Below are 23,818 nucleotides of genomic sequence, written 5' to 3' on the forward strand. Positions count from 1 at the left end.
TATTTACCTGATTTGTGTAGTCCCATTAAAGGGATAGTTCAGGTTTTTTTGCCACTTAGGTGATGACAGTACCTACAAACAGAAATAAACTAATCAGCTCATCAACAGGCAGTTAAGATTACAAAAAAGGAAATATTAGGCCATTATTGCATGTTTATTTTTCTCAATTAACTGTTTTCTTTCTAGCTTTAGGATCTAGTTCTTCATATTCACATATTTTTTTATATACAGATATATTTTGATAATTGAAATCTTAAATACAAAGTTAATCATCTAAGGAGTGTATACTGTAATACGGTTCTGTATTATATATTTTGATATAGGAAATCTTTAAAATTAAGATTTAGAAATTGTTTTTTATGATAATTTACTTGAAATGTCTTGATTATGAAAAGAAAGCTCTATCACTGTCAGACTCCACTGGTGACATATTCACTCAGTGCTTCATGTAGGTCGATCAGTCAACCTATTCTCTCCCTGCCCTTTCACTGACAGGTAGATGCTTTGCATGGGTTATTGGTCTCTCTCCAGTCTAGACTCCCGCTTTGATTATATTGACCAGTCTAATCCATGATATAATGTAGAAAACCTTGAGGTAACTGAAAAAGAGAGACGATGCCTAAAATCTGTAGGCCTGCAAGTCTTCCATGTCCCTGAGCAGTGCTGTGTCCCATTTTAATGTATCACAGTGGTTAGCCACATCGTGTAGTGCCAGATTCACTGCTCCTGAGCTAGACAGTCTCTGTCTTGATGTACGAAACCACAAAAGGTGTTGAAAACAGCAGCGGGCAGGCGCCTGCAGCGGACCCTCTAGCAGCATGGGGGGAGTCTAAAGATTATGTAAAGTATTTCAGTGAGTGATGAGAGCAGAGCAGGCCACCACTGACAGCAGGTTTAGCAGGTATGTAGGTCACACTCAGGGAGGCCTCTTTTGCATGATTCCTTTCTATGTCTATTTTTGTGTTGTCTTCGTCATTCACTCCTTCACTTAATCAGCTCTTCACTTATTCCTTTCATCTCCTGGTGCCTCAGTGCTCTGAGTCCTGTTTTAATCTCTTCAGTTGTCTCCTTACAGTCTGTGATGACTGTTTTGCGCTACCTTGGACAGAGTAGGGAATGATGGGAGGTGGCAGGAACTGCCAACTGCAGCAATTTTGCTGCTTTCTCTGCTATTTTTTTTTTTGTTTGTTTTGTTTTGCTGTCTTTTTAAAAAGCAGTGTATTATCAAAGTGAAACCGTTGGTCATTATCTTCTATTTTTTGTAGTATATGCTATCAACTGCAAAACATTTTCCTTCCTTCCATCCTTCACTGCCCTCTAATCATCTTTGCTGTCTTCTGAGTGGGAGCATAACCCCAAAGCAGATGGTGTCCTGTTCTCTTTTTTTTTCTTATTCAAAGTACTTTTGTTTTCACATGTTGTCGGGCATGGCTCAGAGTTTTGTAATAAGCCTTGGTCTTTTCAGCGTGTTTAGAGGACCCTAACCCAACCACCACTGCAAGGTTACCCAAACCCACAGGGGAGCACAATGCTACTTAGTGTCCACAACCCTTGGCCTTTTCTTTGGGAGAAGAAAGCCAGAATATTAATGAAGACTCTTGGCTTTTTCAGGAGGATAACTGTTGAGAGGGGGCAGTCACAGTGTTTACTGAACAGGCTTGTTTTCATCTCCATGGCCTGAAGGTCACAGCTCAGTGCTCTTTAATTGGCTCAGATTGTCAGACAGTATTCTACCTCAAAGAAAAGAAAACTCCAGCTATCCAATCTCGACACACCTCCCTTTATAACAAATATCCTTTTTTTCACCTTTGTGTTTGAAGAGAGCCAGCTCATGCAGTTAGGCTTTTTCCACAAGCCTGCGCCACAAATTTAGTATTAACATATGAAAATAGCCTGCTTTCCACATTTACCAGCTCATTAGTTCTTTTGGAAGGACACTTGTTGAGGTCTGCCCACTCTTGTTTTGCTTCAGCAGGGATGTATTTGATTATTTTTGCAGTAGGCATGCCTGGCCCAAAGCTGTTAGTCCATGTAAAGTTCAATGAGAGGCTCTTTGATACTTGTTTAGTTCATATGGCTCAACACAGGGCCGACCAGAGGCTCTAAAGACCACCTGGGTTCACATTCTACAATTATTTTTGCTCTCATTTAATGGCGTTTATTTATAGGGCTTTTACATTGGGTCTTAAAAAGTCTGCAAACCTATGGAAAAAACTCTGTTTTCAAACTTGATTCAATGGCCCGAAATTTTTACATATAAGTCAATCAATCAATCGATCCACACCAGTTTGTGTATTCTGTCCTCTTTTCTTTTTAACTTTTAGTGGTGTTTGCAGTTTCTATTTTAAATAAATGAGAAGAGATTAAAAAATATCAGCAAGAGATTCAAGTGAATGGTTGTATTTATACTTTAAAAACGTAAAATTATTGAGAACTATGGGAAATTAACAGTAAAAACGTGTAGCGGTCCAGTATGTTAAACCATCATTTTATAATAAATGTGATCTTTAAGACTTTTACACAACAGATTAAATTCATTACAAACTGAAAATGTTGTAGTATAGTCCAAATAGAATCTAGTTCATTACACTGGAGTTCAACCATTTGGTGAGATTTAGTTTTTCCTACACACAACAGAGTCTACTCCAAATTATATTACAAAGCAGTGAACTTTTTGTACATCATTTAATACCCGTTAGTAAAAATGTTATTTTCTGAAGCTTGGAAAACTGTGTTAGCTCAGTGAATTTGTAGCGATCCTTCATATTAAGGAAATTATCTTCATCATGTGGAAATTCAGCTTAAACACATAATGCTGCTAGTCTCCACATTTTATCTTTTTATTTTTTCAAATGGTCTCCAGGTGCCAAATAACATCCACAAAGAAGAAATACTCCTGTGACCCAGAAGAACTTAATGTTTACTGTAAGAATTGTGTCTATAAATGGTGAACCAGAAGACATCCACAGTGCCTTTGGCTGTTCCCTCTGCTGAGATTTTGATGGATCGTGGTCATTGTTTGAGTGCGAGCAGCTGGACACCTGTTTGATCTGGAGATCAAATATTCCAGACCGGCTCACTCACTGAACACCACCGTTTCAAAACCATGGCTTGGGGTTCAAATGGAGGGGAAAAATTCTCCAGGGGAACTAACCCTGCAGGGTCTAGACATCTCCACACCTCCATCGATTTCTTTTCTTTACAAATTCTATTATTTTACTCTCAAAGAGGATGAGTTGAATAAATGTCACTAAGATGTCCCATGGCTGTAGGACAAAGAGTACCTCCTGTTCTGCCCAAGGTTCCCTTCTGGAACATTAAGCAGATTCTGTTCCCAAGCTGTTGTGTGAACACAGAGACCACCTCCTCGTTGAGCTTACTGAGCACTAAAACCGTTAACAGTGGTGTAACAGATCAGCTTTGGTAAAAATAAGAGAAAAATAGGCATCTTATCAAGCAAACAATGCTACTAATTAAATATCTGTTTTTTTAATACTTTCATATTTTCAAATGCCATTTATGCCTGGTTCAAGAGATTTTCTGCATCGGCTGATTGTTGTTGTGCAGAACACTAATGCTGACCAACAAAACGCTAACTACCCCTTGTCTAATAAATGAATGGAAGGTAGGGGAATGTAATTTTCTGCTTGTCTGCAGATGAGGGTGACTTATGCCCAACTCTCTTCCTTCCTATCCCCCTCTTCTGTGTGGATTAGAGCACATGCACATTTCACTTCCTTCCCAAGGCTGCAACTGACATGAGGAGCTAAAGATGGCAAAAGTTTTGCAATCATTTTAGAGTTTTTGTATTTCCTTCTCTGACCTATTGCACAGTGTTTGAATAATTCATTACGCCTCTTGATGATCTCCACATCAACTTCAATATATTCAAAATCAAATGGTTACCTCTTCAGCATGCAGTGAGGTTATAGAGAGTCCAGCTAAAGACCCAAGTACAGCGGTTGAATTAGGTCTGTAGAGACAGAGGCACCTCTAGATGTTGCAGGTCACTAGCCCTCCAGGACTGGAGTTAACCGAGTGTCAGACCAACACAACCGGTGCATAATCATAAAATTAAAGAGACTAAATATATTTTCATGTCTTTTTTTAAATCTGAAAAGTGCGGAATGCATGTGTAAAATCTCTAAGGTCTGGAGTAGTTGGCACATATCTCTGACTGGCTTACTTCTAGGACTGCCTAGTATTTCGCTTTCATCCTATTTGACTATTCCTCCAGTCACTGCTACATATGAGAAATCCCACATTGCGATGATGTAGTCACCATGGGACAATATCAGGATTATCTTTTAAAGTTGAAGTGCACTGTTAGTTTTTGCACACTGTGTTTTTTATGTAGGCTATTAGATTTTGTTTTTATGTTATTATATTAGAACATGATGTTCTACCTGTGTGTTGGTTTGACTTGTTGCAAACTGCAAACATGACCACATATGGCATTTTTGTCACACAGTTTGCCTTTTACTACTCACTAGTTAGCATTTATGACAACAAGTGAATAACTTGTGTTTATAGATTTGTTCACCTAAGCTGTGGATCTCAGTCCACAGTTGCTCCAGAGTTTTCCTTTTTATCTAGCATATTAATGCTCTCGTCAGCTAGCATGCCTGTCTCGGTGGGCAGCCATAGCTTTGTAGGTTTGCAGTTTTGTCATACATGTTTACTTTTCAGACATTTTTCAAAGCGTGGAGTGAGTTTTTAACCTGCTTCATAAATACTCAGTACATTCTTCTTAATCTACCTGCTTTGTTCCTTTGTCTTCATGATCTTTGTTCTCTAACAAACCTCTTAACAAACCTGTGAGGCCTTTCAAAGATTAGCTGCATTCCTACTGACATAGTTACACGTGCACTTATTTTTTTTATTAATTATGTACTAAAATCCTAATGTATTTACAAGATTATTTGTTCAGTCTTACTTTTGAACTTTTTATCACAATAATATACAGTAGTAATACTTTCAGATATGAAGGAATTGAATCCAATATTCTTCAACATTGTATTTCAGTTTTTAAGGTTTGATTTTGTGAAACAGAGGCAGGAGGCCCAAATTTCCAGAAAAATTGATGTAATGGCTGCTTGGTTTCCTGCAGAGGAAACTTACTTGCTGGCTTTACTCATCTTTTCTTGGCCTCTGCACACTGTGCCTCTCCTTCACCATAATCTTGACAGAGACCAGTTTTTCCTTTCGCGTACCATCTTGTTTATGTGTTTGCCAGAGCACTCCCAGATCCTTTTCTAAATGATAGCCTCTCCACTCTCAGCACACAGGAGCCAAATTAGAGAGTGAGGCAGAACTACATTGCTGCTCGCTCCATGCTTCAGGCAGGCAGTGGGAGGCTGGGGCCACAATCAGCTGAAACTGTATTTTTTTCTGTTGTTGTGTTTGATTACTGTCGGATATTAGAGGAAAAGGATGCTACCTTAGCACCAAGACTGTACCGTTATTACCTTTGAGGCAGGATGTTAGAAGTGTTTGAAACTAGGCGAATGCTTTTGTGAGCTCCTTCAGTTGTCTCCTAGCTTGTATGATTCATGCTTTGTTATAACATCAAGCAACTTCACATTTCCCACATCTGGTTTTTTTTTTTTCAAAGATGAAAGATTTTATTTGAATATCTTTTAAAAAAAATCAAATATTTTAGTTTGCTCATTTCAGAAAGTGAAACTCATTGATAGCTTCATTACACAGGGAAATATTTCAGACATTTTTTGTTGCTAATCTAATAATTATGACTTACTGATTATGAAACAAGAATTTAGTATTAGATGAATAAAAAGAATATTAAAAATTCAAACTTTAGGTCCCTGAACAGAATGTTAATTTCTAAGCACTCAACACTTGCTAGTTTAAAACCTCACGGGGAATACATTTTCTACATGTTAAAGTACAATTGTCGGACAATACCAAGGCTAAGATATTCAGAGTAAATATTAGTAATAATAAGACAAAATTAAAGAAGTATTTTAACAGGTAAAAATTGAAAGGAAAACTATGTATGAAGATTATTGTCTGTTCTATAAGAAAAGCGTGGAAAGATCCTACTTTGTCTTTTATGTTATTTTTCGTTTGTGAGCCACCCATGCCTCCAATCGGAAGGTAAAAGGCTCTGAAAAAGGCTCAGATGGCTGTTGCTTTATATTTTCTGCTCCTCAGCACTACTTCTGTCCCTGTGGTGTCTACTAAAGGCAAAGTGTACGCAGAAATATTGCAACAGATTAAATACAAAAAAGCACATTGTATTTTTTTGCTATAGCCATAAGTGTATAGTAAAAAGCAATGAAAATAATATGTTTCCCACAGATTGTTTGTCTGCTTTTAAAGGCTGCATGATATTTCAATCAAAACCTGTAAATGAAAAGCAGCAACCTGCCTTTTTACCAAGCTGGTAAATGACCTTGACTGCAGACAAACAAAAATGATGGCATCCTTGTGAATCCTGCACATTCTTCTATCCTGTCTAAGCAGTTGTATTTGTTTACACTACCACAAGACTGCCAGGGGAAAGCAGTTATTTTTGTGGCTTGCTTTGTTGGGATGATTGTTGTTCCAAAGAAGAAAATGTGGAGGTTTGCTCAGAGAGTGATGATAAAGGAGTTTTGTGACTACAAAGGTAACAAGTAGGATGGGGAGGTAGGGGGGAGGAGGGTCTCAAGCTGCCTTACAGGGATGGCAGCCTGTAATTAATTTTGCATGAGTCTTTCACCCATTGCGTGTATGTTTTTGTTCTTTGTGTGAAGTATAACTCTTTAGGAAGGAACTGAAATTTCGACAATGGTAGAGAAAGCTTCAGGTCAGAAGTGTGAGGCTTATCTAAGAACCTTGAAAAAACATTGATATAATAAATTAAATACCTTTCTTAATAGCAATGGTCTTAGCAACAGATCAACTTTGATACCTGAATATATGTTTATCTGTTCTGCTTTACAGATACATCAGAAACACTCCCCGGCACTGGCAACGATGGTGAGAAGTGATACAGTGGCTTGCAAAGTCTAGATGGTGGAGTATAAATACCTTTTAGTTCAACTGACAACAGCATGGATTAGAGATGTAACTGTGAAGCCATCTACAAGATGAGGAAAAGGACAAGGATGCTGTATATTTTCTACCTGACCCTTGTAGAGTAGCATCAGAACAAATTACTAAGAGAGGCTTAACAAGCTGAAAAAGGAAGCTGTGTTTGTTCTTGGAACTCCTATAGGATGTCTCGAGATGATATTACTAAGACAGATTCTGGATCATATCAAGAACCTTATGGAAAATGCCTCAACATCTTCTTCACAAGACTGTCAAAGTCAAAGAGTGTTTTTAATCTGAGGTTTCTCCAGATCAGCTGTAAGACAGGCCGCTACATCCTTCCAATTGCTGCATCTACAGCAACTCATTGAAAAATCTTTGATATAATCTACAACAATTGGAATACCATATACCTAACAACTGACACCCTGATGGTGGCTGCATCATGGTGTGGGGTACCTTTCAGGAAAACTGTGGTAGAGCTTCCCTAGAAGAAAGCCTGCTGAAGGCTTACCTTGCGCTAGGACAGGCACCATATTCAGAAAGCCTCAGTATAATAAAGATTATCTAGATCTAAGGATATCCATGTTTTTAATGGGCCAGTCAAAGCAGTTCCCTAACCTAAATACTCTGCAGAAAGATTTGAGTGGTGTTATTCAGACGATTTTGGTCCTGCCTTAGCAATCTTTTGTGAAGAAAATATGCAGAAATGTGTCTATGTTTACAAAGCTAGACATATCCCACAGGACCTTAAAATGTAAATCTAGCTAAATTTGTTTCTACCAAATACAAATTCAGGCAGGGGCTGCCTGTCTGAAATACTCCTTGTTTCTAAATGTTTTTGCGAATTAACCAGCCTCTGAGTCCTTTACATAACAACAGTAATAATGTAGGATCTAAATAACCCACAGATGTGCTGTAGTTACAGTCAGGTTACTTCTGAAGGCAACTGGTTGCACTAGATTTCATTTGAGTAATTGTATCCAAGTTAATTTATTCAATACAAATGGGTGACTGATTGTTTAGGTTTTATTTGTAAATGAAATATCAGCTATCATTTTTTTTGTCTAATTCATAATTATATCTTACTTTATGTTGGTCTATCACAAAAAATCCAGATAATGCACTTTTAAGGTATTACTGAAGTGAAAACACTAAACAATATTTTTTTTCTTCAGCTTATATGCATTTGCTAATTCATGGCACATCACAGTTTTTATCCGCATTCAGAATGCAAATGAGATGATAGCAGCTATCATAAATTAGTTAAATGATAAAGTTTATATTCTTGTAAAGGAAAATGACTACCTTTAGGTAATGAAATGTTCATATTCAACTTAGATAGATGCATGATTAGAGTACCTTGAAGAGGACATGCTGCTTAGATTTGTTGCAGATTTCCATTGCTCATAACCTTTTCTTCCCCTTTTCTCTTCACTTAGATGAGATGAAAACTGTTGAGAGCTCAGAAGAACCTCTTTTAAATAAACCGGAAGACCCAAAGCCCAAAGGTAAGGGCACGGAGGAAACATTAACAACCTCTCACGGGCTCACTCTCATCTCACACACATCTCTATTTTTGAGGTATCCTATTAGTGCCCACTGCTGCTGAATTAAAAGTACCTTTATTCAGAGAATCCTCAGCTTTGTGCAGTAAATTGTTGCCCAGGTTTATCCTCCCTGCATCAGTTTTCCCCTTGTCTATCTCCATCTGGCTTGCTCTGTTGAGGCAGGCAGTTTGTATGTGCTCCTCCAGGGCCAAATGCATTTGTAACTCCACTCAACCCATTTCAGGTCTGCAGTGTTAACCCTGATATTTCAGCACACAAGTGTTGGCACGCCTTTGGAGATTGAGTGTGATAAATTACCTGAAAACTCGACCATTGGATGTTTAATAAATCAACTGTAAAATGTATATTATTTTAACATGGAGCAACTTCAGACTGCAGTGGCAGTAATCATGCCAATAAATCATGTTTGATAAGGATACTATGCTCCTGTTCCTCTCAGATTTCTATTAGGGTTTCAGTGTATTAGGCTGGCATGTCATTTGTATATTGACACATTCTAAAGGAGTTTTGCATTTTGCATTTCTGTTTCCACATTTTTTCCCCCTTATTCAGTAAGGTTGCTAAGCCAGAAATAGAGACTTTGGCACTGCAACGTGAAGTTTCCGGCTAGAAAAAAAGAAACTTAAGCATCTGCTATAAACAGATTGTTGGTTTGAATAAATAGGGCAGAGGAGCAACATATGAAATAAGTTGGCAGAGATACTCTGGACGGTGTAGAGAAAAGAAAGCATTAACAATGCCAGATAAAGCGCCAGGGAAGAAAAAGGTTGTTGTCTAACAAGCTTCAGAATCAGTTTGAGATGCTGCTTTAGGAATGTGCTCAGAGTATACTGTGCTTTTAAATTAGCTAGAGCAAAGCTTAAGAGGACGAGGCTTTCCACTTGTCTTAGTATAAGTAACGGATTAGTTTAGCTTCACAAAAGGTGGACAAGCTGGAAAACAGACCAACCTCATGGTTTAAAAAAAATCTCTTCTTACTGAATTTAAAGATTCAGTTTTACAGAATATTTTAGTGCTGTCAATAAGTATTTTGTTGAATGATAATGACATTAATGTAATTAAATGAGTATTCTTTTTTTAGCACTTTAATATACTAAACAGAATCTTATGGACTTATTTCAACAAGTGCAAAAAAATTAATTCAAGACGTGTTCTAGTGACAAATCCTGCTTCTGCTTCATGAAGAATTACCATGTTGGTAATTAAACACATCGACATTCATATTTTATTTGAGCATTACACAAACAAACAAAAAGGTTAATGCCTACATTTTTATGTTTACATAGGTTTTACACTGTATAAAAGATCTAATCAGTGCTAAGTTCTTATAACCAGTGTTGAAGTAGATTGAAGTAGTAATATAAATGGAAGTTTTAATATAAATTTCTAGTTCTTATCAAAGTAAGCACATTGAATAACCTCAAATTAATAATCTTGTTAGTACAACAATCATTTTATCTTCCCACGCACCAGTTTCGCAAACATCGTCCCTATCGGACAGCTAATTTCATCTTCCAGAGGTTTAGAAAACAGTCTTGTTTAAATGCTGGTACCGCTGTCAGTGTTCCATTAGCTTCGGCAGACCAAAAATTTTTGCTGACATGTATACAAAAAAGAAAATAAAACATCATATATGCCTTTTTGTCTGGATTATGCAATAGAAGGTTGCAAATTTCATAGAGTTCTAGTCTAGTGTTTGTTGAGGTTTTATCAGTAATAAGCAGGGATCTGCTCAACTCATCACATCCAACCAATCAGTGTTCATTTCACATATATGACATTCATTCAAACAGATAAAATACACAACTTGAATGTTATACTTATAAAAAGACATTTTATCCAAAACAGAATGCAAGGCCTTGACCTTTTATTTACATCTGGTACAAAACGAAGTGGCAGTTTTTAAGAGGGATCTTAGTACAGTACATTTCTTTAAATGCTAGTATGTTACAAATGAGAATTGTATTCAGTTATCTTTGATCAGTAAAACCAAAGTGTCTGACAGTATTTTCTTATTCCATCTTTACTCTCTCGCTCTAGAAACTATTAAGAACAACGAATGACCTGCTGAGAGGAGAACAATCAACCTCATCTGACAGCCAGAAAACTGTGCAAAGGCCAACCCCACTGGTGTCAGCCTGGCCCATGTCAGAATGGGCTCTGACATTGGCCCAGGAAAACCAGTTACTTCCCATGATGCTCACATTCCCTACTTTAATTAGCTTCCCATCTCCTCTTTCTTTCCTAAAGTATGTATGCACTGTATGTAAATGTATGTACAAAACCTTGCTATGGGACTTGAACATATCAACCAGAAAAGATGAGCCATACCTCACTGTGTGTTAGTCATCCATCATTTTGCCAGCAGGGTGCGAAGAGACGAACCAGGTTCAAGTCTTCATTTGCTAAAAGCCACTGTGAGAGCTCGGTCAAGCTGTCAGAGGACAGCAGACCCGCTCCTACTGTACATGTTGACACCCCTGACTGGATGAGGCTTGACATCAACCTTTTTGTTCCTTTGATTCCAACACGGCAATATACAGGTTAATATTCTGCATTTATGGGGCTTTTAGAGTGCACTACACTAACACCTGCTCTGTCTCATCACATGCTGGGGAAGCGCCAAGTCAAATCAGCCAATAGCTGTAAGGCAATGTGCCATTCCCAGTCAACTCATCTCCTAACATCCCAGATCAGGAACACAAACCAGGATGTGTGTGTCTCTTGACAAATTGACAAGGTCTTTTTTTTTCTCTCTCTCTGCTTTCTTCACCTTTTCCAGTGCATGCCAGAAAATTGCTTTGAGTTTCTCAAACATAAACAGGAACTAGTCCTCTTCGCTTTTGCGCGTCTTCTTTCCAGATTGTTTATTATTGTATGGAAGGAATCTGCCTTATTTCATATCAGAAAAAAAAAAGGTGTCAGACTTTAGGAACTGGGCCAAGTATGATTTATTTCTCTTGTGTTTTGCTTGCAGATGATTTGTATTTTTAATTACATCTCATGATGGCTATTACCTGTTGTTAATCATTTATTGTTTTGTTCTCTTGGGTTAAACTTAAAATGGTTTTACTTTCTTTTAATAGTTGGATAAGGATTGATTATTATTTTTGGTGATGCTATACTAAAGAGGAGACGAATTACAGCTCTATGAAATGAAATGATGCCTTCATACTTTGATGTTTGCTTTGCTAAACTATAACAGAAACGACTAATAAAGTTTAAACGCAAAGCCCGTCTGATTCTGTGGTTATTGTGTGATTTACTTTTATCATGATCTATTGTATACATGTTTGGCCATCTTGTTTAGATCAAACAACAGAAGCATGCAACTTACAATTTGACTGACTGCGACGTGCCAAACTGCTGTAACAAGGGACTGGCAATAAACATATAGAGAACTGCAGAAGGGAAAAAAGAAAATCACACAAGACAGCTTAATGGTGAAATCAATGGCTTTATTATTAAAAAAACACAAATTGAATATTTATCATGTCTCTTAATGTGGGCATGAAATTGGCACCCCAACTGCACACCGATTCTGGGTAACTTTTGTGATTGGCAGGTAAATCTATCAATTTACAGTACCTGCCATGTAGGCGGGTAGCCAATAAAACAGCAGACGACACTGAGTGTTGTGCAATCACATAGCCTGTTGTTTTGTTTGGAAAGCCCCACTCTTTTTGGATTTGTTCAAACAAAATGTGGAAAAATATGGGTGGCGTGAAGAGCCTGCAGGCAGTAACAGATCAAAAGAAAAATGAGGAGAGCAATTCAAAAGAGATTTAAAAAATACGTTTTAATACGGAATGGGAAGGAATGGCAAGGCTTGAGACTGGCTGGTGTCACAACAGAGGAAATGCACAGTATGTGTGGGTCAGAGAAAGCGAGATCAGATTAGACCTCATAGAAAATCCAGATGCTTCAGTAGTGGGCACTGCAAAAACAATCTAGAAATAAGTAAAGAATTTCAAATCCTTAAATTAAGTGTATTTACCCTTAATTTGAATAGGTAAATGACATGATTTGGCAATGGGATTAGTATTTTTACTCTAAAAATAAGATAAATAATATGCCCTCAAAATGAGACAATTCATTTTTTTTTTCTTATTTTAAATGTAAATTGTCTTGTTCCATTGGCAAAGTATCTCACTTACCTCAAGTCAAGAAAGAAATCCCTTAATTTAAGTAAAAAAAAATAATATTTAGATTTCAGTTTTTTGCAGTGGAGGAAGCAGAGGTAAGTGTCCACTATTCCTCTTTAGAGGAACTCAGAATCTTGTATGCTTGTATTTTATGCTCTGTGAAAGGGTTTTTCAACCATTGTCTGACCTCGACATTACAGCAAAATATGGTTTGGATTCGGTTGATCTCACTAATGTTGTTATGATTGTTACTGTTATCTAAATTTTATTCAATCAAAATATTAGACTTGTCTGGAAAATAAACTAATATGTACGAATTAAAGAATACCATTTATGTAAACTGAAAATCTTTAAAAAAAAAAAGGAAAACAGAGTTGAACCTGGGTCCAAACAGTGAGAAAGAGACGGTTATACAGTTAATTAGATTTGAAGCTGACTGCTAGCTAAATAAATGAGACCATTACTGAGAAGATTGGCTGTTTGTATTCCTGTCATTTTCTATATGAAATGTAAGTCAAACCAGGTCAGATACATCTGTCATGATGAAGGTCGAGTTATAAATGAGATTAACTTGGTTAATAACCCGACAGCACTTTAATGTGATTTCTGTACAAGTTCAAGAACTAAAGCATTTTCTGAGTCGCTCACCTTTATTTTAGGCGTAAAAAAATTTTGTCTGGTGGCCAAAAAAATTGGCTTCATGCCCTGCTCTTAATAACAGAACAAAACACATCAGCAAAATAGTTTCAAGGAGTCTTTCATCTGAATAAACCAATACACATTTATCTGCTAATTCTCCTCATCCAGGCAAAAAAATAAATAAAAAATTAAAGAGTAAATTAAAACTATGCTTTACTATTTCTTTGCCTTGGTTGTGGGAAGAATCTGTGGTCTGATTCTGAATTTCAGGTTGCATGACCAGCAAAGATCTCACTGTTGCAGAAGACCTGCTCCTCAGTCTGTCACAGCCACTCCAAGGACCTCAGACTCACAGGCACACAGCAACACAGGGACTTTATAGAATCTTAAGTTTTATCACTCCCAGTCACTTTGAGCCTGTAAGGCAACTTCTGGTTGCAACAGCTCAGCGCGATTTCTTCATCGGCTCAACAGGAGAGAGGGTCAGAGCAACAGCTTGGTGGCCGTTCAAGAATTATAAAAACTAAAGGTGTGTACATTTCCATGTGTCACACACAGTACACGTAAAACAATAATCTCGCTATAAATGTACTGCTGATCTCTGTATTCTGATATTTTTGTTTATTTTCGTAAATGTCTTTATACATTATGTCATGCAAAGAGTTGTGGAATTCCTTGTAGCTCTGTTGCACCACTGAGGGACCTCAAAAGCTCATTGTGCTCAGGAGCTATGACCTGAAGCACATAGGCTCCCTTTCGTATTTCCATACTTGTTGACAACACTATTTGAACAGAACTTATGGCAAATCGTGGGGCACATCTGCTTTGGCCGGAAAGTCCTTGCTAATAAGGCCATGTTGAAAAAAACAAATAGCACAAAGCTACAGGAGCCAAAACAAAGCTAGTAAAGTATATGTAAGTAATGCACAGAACAGTAACACTGATGTAGACGTTGATAAGGAAAGAAAAGCAGGATTTAATAAAGAACACAAGACAGAGATCTTTTTTGTGGCTCATGGACAGATGACAATACGAATGCCAAAGATGAGCTAAATGTGTTGCTGTAAAATCCATAATTAATGTATTAGCTTCTCAAAGACAAGTGCAAATCTATAGGTCTCCTGTTTGTTTGTGTCAGTGCAAGCATTTTAAGGGAGAAGTGACGTCTACATTGGCTTTCCTGTGCAAACATGAAGGTTTGTATCTAGTTTTTTGCAGATTGGTTTCGCCACTGCTTTGCTTAGATTGGACCCACATCAGGCCAAGAAGTCGTTGTGGAATGTTTCCAACCTTGGCTTTGACTGTATGTGGTCCTAATCAGCTATATTATAAATATAAATACATATAAGTCTGGTTTACATTTTTAGTTGAGTTATGAACTGAATTACAAAAGAGATCACTGCTAAAACCTTTCGCCAGAACAAAAGAAAAAAATTCTGAATTCCAAGGCTTCCTTAAACTGAATGGAAATAAACACTTAAGTGATTGCCTTTTTATTTTTATCCACACATTTCCTGTAGAAATGAGATTTGGCCTGTGTGATAGCTATTCCAAAACAGTGACTTTTTTCTGCTTTTCTGAACTTAAGGTCATTTTCCAGCTAGAGAATCAAATTTTGACCAAGCTGCTGCGATACCAGCTAATGTTCTCTCTTCGTGATGCCATCTACTGTATGAAGGGTACCATTCCATCCTGCTGCAAACATCCCCACAAATCCCTCTAAAAGCAGTCTTACGATCATCCCTCTTTTGCTTTAAATTTTTCACATCCAAATGGCATACTTTAATTTTAGTTTCATCTAAACACAGAACACGTCTTCTAAAATTAAAGCCTTTTTGCTCAACTAGGCAACATCTAATCTGTTTTTTTTTTATCTTTTACTTGGAACAATGTTTTATTTTCAATCAACCAAGCAGCACATGCTGGTATAGGACTTGTATAACTGTGGATATCAAAACACTCTTACCAACTTTTTTTACAAGGTTTTTTGCATAGATCTGTTCTCCAAAACCTATTCATCCCTAAGACAGACACCACTTATCTTTCCTGAACAAATGAGTGTGGAAATTTTAGGTATCTAGAAATATTACCAAAAGATGGACTTCTTCTGGGTCTCTGCAATGTTCATTCAGATATCTGGACATAATTAAGAAAAATACTTAAAATACATTCTGCTCGGTAATAACTCAAATCTTGTAATATATCAATCAGAAGCTTCTTAAACAGTTGTAAGCATCATCTGAGCTTTCCCGAAATTGCTAAAAGACACAGCAGTCTCAGCATATGTAAACCTTTGATTTTTGAAGAAAGTAATTCAATAAAAACTTTCAAATGTATTCTTATGTTGGCATTTATAAAATATTTATTTTTTTCTTTGTCTATTTGTAGCTGATCTGAACATAAACAGGTGTCATATCATTTCATTTCAGACAATAAAGAAAAAGGCTGTCCTTTTTATACATTGTGTAAATATCTGCTTGCAACTGTATAAAGAAGCACATACAGTAACTTGATTGGCTGCTCAGCTGAAATGATCTGAAATGCTTTGAACTACTGTTACCTTTTTGTGTGGCAACAAATAGAGTATGCCTATGTGAAGCCAAGCTATCAGGAAGCAGACCCTGCAAATTCCCAGCTTGCCATTTGACAAAGGAGATATTCACCACACTAAAGGAAAATGAAGCAATATTTTGTGGATGAAGATTGTCTTTTCTGGGGGTAAGTTCAAGGGGCTGGAGACAGTTTAATAAACCACAAAACACTGAATATCTGAATACTGAAAACTGTATGTCTGGACTGCTATTCATATGGTAAATATTTAGGCTGCATTTGAATTCATAATAATACATGAGAAGGTGATGCTCACGTATGCCAAAAAGGAAACATCCTGTAGGCTTTTCAACAACTCATGATACAAAGCACACTGCTAATCCTTCAATATCATGGTTCAAGCCCACCAAAATTAACATCCTTGTTTAGCCAGCCTGAGGTTTGGACCCCTTAACTAATACAAAACCTGTCAGGTTAAATCAAACATACTGTCTGGAGGTAAAGCTTAGAAATGCAGAAGAATAGTTGATAGATGTCTAATTAATCCAGGTGTAAATTTGATCACTTCATGCAACAGAAATAAGCAACAACATATAACTGCAATGATATACAGAGAAAGTAAATCTTAAAAAAAGAAATCAATTTAAACATTAAATAAGTCTTAGAAATTGGATGAAAAGTCAGTAAAAAGGAATGGATTTTCTTTACCGCAAGGACTAAATGGTTATTATTAGTGAACAACTGCCTAAGCAACCAAATGCTGCAGCCACAAAAGCAATGACGTCACACTGAGTGGGAACCTCTTGTCTGACAGGAGCTTAAGAGATTGTGTTTTGGTTTTGAACAACCAATTTTTGCTTTTATCTGCAATGAGAAGGAGACATATAGCAATGCATTTCACTCATGAGGGTAGTGGGCTAAAAAGAAAATTGGAGGACAAGTTTTTGTACTAACCCAATGCATCTGAATCTATCTGAAAGCTCCCAATGCAGTTGCATGTACATATGGTAATAGCAGCTTTTATGTACAGTAGGAATTAAAAGGTTTTTCACTTAAGAAAAAACTGTTTAATGCAATTTTCCTTTTACATCGTGGTCAATTCAAAACCTAAATATTCCCACCTCCTCCAGAGGTCAACTCACTACTATCTGGCTCTAAAACAGAAAAAAGGTGGCACTGACTTTAATGTCATTACAATCAGATGACCCAACTAAAGAATTCAGAACAACCAAATAAGCCAGATTCAAAATTAAATATGTAAACACCTATCATTGTTGTCCTGCTGAGAAAATTCCTAGTTTTCATTTCCATTTTTGATGATACAACTGGAAAAAACAAGCAATAACAGCTTTATTTATTTTCCAATGTAGAAGTCAACAAAAGACAAGCTTCGCTCCACTATACCAGCTGTTTGCATTGCATTATCTTGTCGCTTGTCAAGCAGAGGTCTGCAGTGATTTTCCCTAGACTGGTGAGTATTTAAGTTTTAATGAGTACATTTAAATGTTGCATGTAAGAGCAGTGGATTCCCTGAACCTGAGCATTAGGTGGTGTCAGGAGGAAACAAGCTTGCTGCTACAAACCAACTGCTTGGCATGCGAATTATTTCAATGCTAAAATAAAAAAAAACTCCTTTTCTTTTCAAAAACAACCCCGTGTCCCAGTTTACATCTGATGCTGTTGGAATTTCTGGTTTATATCAGAGTTGCGAGGCTCAAATTGTTGACTCACATCTTTAAAAGCAGCACATCACAGAAGTTGTGTCTGTCCTCACATTAAAGTGAACCATAAATAAGAGTTAGGGTATTTATACATGCCAAGACGCAGTGATTGACATATGAGATATGTTTTTATCAGTACCTGACAAGTCTTGTCAAGCAGCAGCGGGTTGATGTGATGTGCTCTATTTATTTCCTTCTTGCAAATGAAAGCTTAGTGATGGCTCTCCTTATATAAACACACATTGCCTTGTTCTCTTCTGTTCATTTAACTTTTTTCTCTACTCATTCACTGCTAACCCCACCCGCTGTCTCCAACCTCACTCAGTACAACAACCCGGAGCCTCGCTGGCTGTTAACACAGCAAAAACAAATTGGAGAACAGTAATTCCAGCTAAAGCTTTAAATCCCAACCCCAGATAAGCTGTTTTTATTTGAAGTACAGTGTTTGTCCTTCATCAAAATTCATCACCCCCACAAGAGAAGGCATCAGTATAGGTGAACTAAGTCGAGATAAACACTCTAATTGGGATAAAAATTGACACCATTCATTATGGATGCCTTTCCTCAAAGCCTATGAGGGCCACTGAAAAGTTGAAGGGAAATTGACTTGCAGCTCTTGCTGTTTGCTTTGAACAACTGTGTCGATTAAACTCTGCCTGCGCAAGATGTTTATGCAAATATTTATTGTCTGGCTAAAAAAACACAATTGTATAATGCAGAACCCCAGTATGATTTCTGTTGTTACTTCGACAATAAAGTTGATAATGTTCCAAGTCAAATAATAAGGCTAAATCTCTCTAATTTTCTGTAGTTAGAATACAGTTACATGTGAAGGCCTCTGGGGTTTGCTTCTAATGCAAAATTACAAAATCCTTGTTCAAAAACAACGTAATAAACTAAATACTTAACACCAGCTACACTGACAGGCTAGGAAAAGATCAAATTAATTCTAAAAAAAGAGACCCTTGGCAAGTTTTGAGGGGGTACTGAGACCTAAAGTTCAGGTGGGCAAATCTTAAGACAGAAAAAGTGATACTTGTACACTTTACAAATTTGACCTGTATAGATTAGTGGTAAAGTTATTTATGGTAGAAAGTTCACCCACAGCAAAGATATGGATTATGATGCCATAATTCTACACTGTGACCCACATGAGCAAAGCAAATCCATGAAAAAAAGCAACTGTAAAACACAATAGTGGCAGAATCATTCTGAGTGCTTTTTTTTCCTTTTAGCAGAGTCGGGAAAGCTGTTCAGAGATGGATAAACCAAAATACAGCCAGGGCCTAAATCTACCTAAATCTTCAAAACATAATTCTTGCTACATTGCTTAATTCCATCCAATCTGACTCACCACAAATTATTTTGCAAAATACACAAATTGGCTCCAAAAATTGAAAAGGATTTAAGTTTCTATATTTTTCTCTTCACAATAATTTCCTACTGTGTCATGAAATAACATAAACCTTGATAAAAACCCTTTAAATACATAAACATGTAAAAAAGCTCTAGAGGTGTGAATACTTTTGCTCAGCACTATTTGCTTCATACAGATCAAAATGGACACTTTTCTTTGCTCTTTTTATATAGCTTATGGTAATGACATGGTGATAATTCTCTAGATATACAGACCGGAATTCAGTTTGCTTCCACTTACAAAACTAAACATTGCTTGCTTCAGTGTAAAATGTAACGTTTGACTAAGTTATGAAACAAAATTGTGTGCTGCAGCCATGCAGCAATAAACATTTGTTTACTGCTTCACAGCCTAAACTGCTGCTAGAAAGCCACCATGAGCCATATAAAATCTTGCATTTAATACCATCTGGTGATAAACCTTAGTTAATTTGGCCCCATTAGTTTTGGACTGTTTTCATTATCCAATAGGTTAAACATCGGCGTCGCCAGACCCCATTTACTGGGGCACGTGCCCCAGTATAAATGAGCTGTGCCCCACTATAAATCTCATGAATATTTGCAACAGTATTACATTTTTTTAATGCATCAATTTAGATCATTCCAACGGGAGGAGACGTATATTTCTACTCAAATGCGCAGCAAGTGTGTTGGTAACTCCAAATTGAGGATGTAATAGCGCCCCCACGTCAGCGCATGTCACTGCATGAACTGCAGGTAAACTAACACGCTGCTCTCAACTGAGTTGGATGGGACCCTGTGCGGCCACGACGCATTTTTAGTTCTGGTAACGTTTCTTACCTGTCAATTTTATTATTTTCCCAGTGAAACCACATGATTTATAGGCTACTAACTGAAAATTACTGCATTGGTTTGTAGATGGATATCAGGAAATTCCTCACACGAAGCAGAGACAGGGAAGCAGTAGGGCTAAAACAAGATGAGAGAGAGGAAGGTAAGGTCCCGTAATGAATTAGTGATTTAAGCTAAGCAGTTACATTAGGGACGTTATAAGCAATATGATAGATATTTACATAATTATAAATTTACGTTTTTTTAATGTTTGCTGTAGAGAATGAGAATGAAGGTGCTGGAGTAGGAAAGGGAGGAGGAGGCGAGACTGACTGGCAAGAGACAGGTGAAGGACAGGAGAGACAGGACCATGAAGGTGATGAGGGAGCAACAACCAGCGTCCACAAACAAGAAGGGGACATTAGTGACTTAGGGGGAAAGCATGATGGTCCGAAACAAGTGAAGTTGTCCCACTATCCCCAGGACAAATTTGGAGTAAAAAAACGTTCATTTAATTCAAAATGGTTTGAAAGCTTTTCCTGGTTAAAAAAGAAAGCCTTGTCATCAAGGATATGCAGTGTGTTTTCAACTTGCTTGATAACATCATGTTCCCAACACTAATGCAGGTCATCCAGATCTCCCTCACAATCCCAGTCTACAGCTGGAGTTGTGAAAGGTCATTCAGTGTGTTGAGAAGGATCCACACTTGGCTGAGGTGCACAATGGGACAAGACAGGCTCCATCATCTTGCTATTTTATCAGTTGAAAAGGAAGAACTTTCTAAGCTGAGTCACAGTCTAGTGATTGACCACTTTGCAAAAATGATAAATAGGAGGTACACTTTAATGCTCAAAAAATAAAAGGAAAACTTAGCTCAGGATGAGTTAAACTTTCCCCCGAACTAAAACTCTGTAACCTAGGAATTAATGATTACTTCAGAATGTGTATAAGGAAACTTTTTATTTGTCAAAGTTGTTGATGTCTTATTTTTTATAGCTGCAATGTTGAAAATGTTCATGTCTGTTAAAACAAATATGCTTTTACACTCAATATCTCAACTGGTAATTTTGGTAGGAATGTATCAGGGTGGGGCAGTGTGCTTGTCTGTATTTGTGTATGGAAGAAGGAGGGGCATATGCGTTAGGGGGCCAGTGCCCCAGTAAAGCTTTGTGCCTAGCAACGCCCCTGAGGTTAAAGCTCCTACAGAGGAAAGCAGTCTTCTATTTAGATTTCTAAATAAATTAATGCAGTTTCTTCATGTGAAAAATGTCCTTTAAGGAAGATGTATAGTAAATAAAACAAGACTTAAATAATGACATTTCTTTTTAGAGCTCTGACAAAGTGCATTTGCCGGAGGATTGAAGAATGTTGCTGCTCTTGTTAACAAATTTACCTCAGAAGTCATTAAAATGTTTCTCAGTCTGTCATTTTCAACATGAAAAAACACCTAGGAAGCCTAATGAAAGAAAATGAAAGGCAACAGCTCTAAAATACACCATAATTAATTTGGACATTAATAAATGCATTAGTCTTATTTAGCTGTAACTTTGTGAGCAGTTTGGTTATGCCAATGTTCTTTCTCATTAAAACTAAATGTCACCTGGATCTTGAGCTTCCTGGGATCCAGGAAATGAGTCAGCAATGCATTTCAAGATAAATGAATAGCACAGAGAGCAGAGCAGGGTTTCTTTTGGAGCCCTGTTGCTTTCACTCCAGCTGTCTAATAGGAATGTATTTAACTGTAAAACCTGCACAGGAAAAATTGGTACAGAAGATGGTGGTCAAACATTCTTATAAAATTTATCTTAAATGTTGATTTCTAGACCCAGAAAGCTAAAACAGCATATTGTGTACAACACAATATTTTGCAACATATGCAAAATATGTATAATATTTCTCAAATCCACAGAGGGTCAAAATCATACATGCCGACTGGAAATATTTACTCCCACCCAAAATTTTCATAACATTATTTAAGCCTCTTTCCCTCTGAAATTAACGGAATGAACCGCGTTCTCTTGTTAACATTCACGATTTGGCTCCCTACCCATTGCCAAAAATGCTGTCTGATCCCCCGCTGGCAAGCTGCATGGCCTCCGTCCCCCCACTGTTGCATCCCTGGTGACACCATCAAACTTTAGGTTAAGGAATTAACCCCGGTTCTCTGAAACATGAGTGAGGTATCTCACTATGGGACACGCCCCCCAGCGCTGTCTCCAGAAGCACTATAACATTACGCCAGCCCTGACTGGCTCACAGAGGTGACGTCTGCTACTGGGGAGGGACTTATCCCCAGTATAGAAACAGACGTCACGCTGGTGATCCTCAGTCTCGTAAGCACACCTCTTCCTCGCTCCAGGCAAGGAGGGTGATCTGGTGAGATACCTCACTCATGTTTCAGAGAACCGGGGTTAATTCCTTAACCTAAAGTTCTCTTTCAACATTCGTTTCGGTATCTCACTATGGGATGTTGTAACTCCCGTATTGCCAGATAAGCTTACTCGAGGACCTAACTTATAAAGGTGAAGATCCTACACCCAGAACCGTGTGGGCCAGTGAGGGTGTAGTAACATCCAACCTATAGAACCTAGTGAAGGTGTGAGGAGTTGCCCAACTGGCAGCCCCACAAATGTCCTCCAAAGGTGTACCCTGAAACATTGCCCAGGATGATGCCATCCCACGAGTGGAATGAGCTCGCAGGCCTACAGGGGGTGGGAGGCCCTTAACCTCATAGGCCATGATAATAGCCCGCACTATCCAATGTGAGAGACGTTGTTTAGTGAGGGGCTTCCCTTTATGTGGCGGGGACCATGATACAAACAGCTGATCCGATTTGCGGAAACCAGCCGTCTTCTCCACATACACCTTCAGAGCTCGTACTGGGCAGAGTGAGTGGAGTCGCTCATGCTCCTGAGAGGCAAATGGTGGAGGGTAGAAAGCCACCAACTCAAGGGGGCGGCATGACAGAGCGGGGTTAATGACCTTTGGTATAAACGCAGGGTTAGGTTTCAGTACCACCTTAGAGTCCCCACTGAAGAACTGCATACAGGATGGATTCACTGAAAGCGCGTGGAGGTCGCTCACACGCTTAGCAGAGACCAGAGCAATTAACAGAGCCGTCTTAAACGACAGTATTTTAAGCTCAGCCTGATGCAACGGTTCGAACGGTGCACATGATAGGGCCTCAAGTACCACCGGTAGGTCCCATGGGGGAGTTAAGCTCCTTGACACTGGGCGGAGTCGTCGGGCGCCCTTCATAAACTGGCACACCAATGGGTGCTGCCCTACTGTTTTGTCACCAAAACCAATATGGCAAGCTGAGATAGCGGCAAGGTACACCTTCACAGTGGAAAATGCCAAGCCTTTATCCAGCAGCTCCTGCAGGAATGTCAGGATGAGTGGCACAGGGCTCTGCATGGCGCTCACCATGGTTTTTGTGCACCAGCTTTCAAATGCACGCCATTTACCTTCATATGCGCTGTTCGTGGAAACAGCTCTTGCACTCTGAATAGTTTTAATGACGTTCGAAGGGAGCCCATTGGCAGTCAGATTCACCCTCTCACAGGCCAGGCCCAAAGAGCTAAACGTTCTGGATGAGGATGAAATATCTCTCCACGAGCCTGCGTCAGCAGATCTCTGCGAAGAGGAAGCCGCCATGGCTCGCCGTACAGTGACTGGAAGATCTCTGCTAGCCAGTGTTTCCCCGCCCAACGGGGGGCTATCAGAATGAGTACATGTTTCCCCGCCCGTACTCTGGCGAGTGTAGGAGTAATGAGCTCCAGTGGGGGAAAGGCATACAGTAGAGCCTGTGGCCACTTGTGTGCCAGTGCATCCAGTCCCAGGGGAGCACCTTCTCCGGTCAGGGAGAAAAACCTTGGACAGTGAGCATTCTCCTCTGATGCAAAGAGGTCGACCTCCGCATGGCCGTATCTCTCCCAAATTTGAG

General features: G+C 38.4%; 1 protein-coding gene across 2 annotated transcripts in view; it reads left to right on the forward strand.

Moving 5' to 3' along the window:
* Nucleotides 1–11,841, forward strand: part of LOC119797600 (high mobility group nucleosome-binding domain-containing protein 5-like) — a 30,193-nt gene extending 18,352 nt beyond the window's left edge. For both annotated transcript variants that reach the window (XM_038306750.1, XM_038306759.1), the window contains exons 5-7: nucleotides 6,949–6,984; nucleotides 8,481–8,549; nucleotides 10,650–11,841. In XM_038306750.1, the coding sequence (XP_038162678.1) occupies nucleotides 6,949–6,984; nucleotides 8,481–8,549; nucleotides 10,650–10,672 (128 nt within the window). In that variant the 3' untranslated portion in view covers nucleotides 10,673–11,841. The remainder of the gene's footprint in view (nucleotides 1–6,948; nucleotides 6,985–8,480; nucleotides 8,550–10,649) is intronic.
* The last annotated feature ends 11,977 nt before the right edge of the window (nucleotides 11,842–23,818 follow it).

The sequence above is a fragment of the Cyprinodon tularosa genome, unplaced genomic scaffold, assembly GCF_016077235.1.
Source record: "Cyprinodon tularosa strain WSP-4 unplaced genomic scaffold, ASM1607723v1 ctg116, whole genome shotgun sequence".
NCBI classification, from domain to species: Eukaryota; Metazoa; Chordata; class Actinopteri; order Cyprinodontiformes; family Cyprinodontidae; genus Cyprinodon; species Cyprinodon tularosa.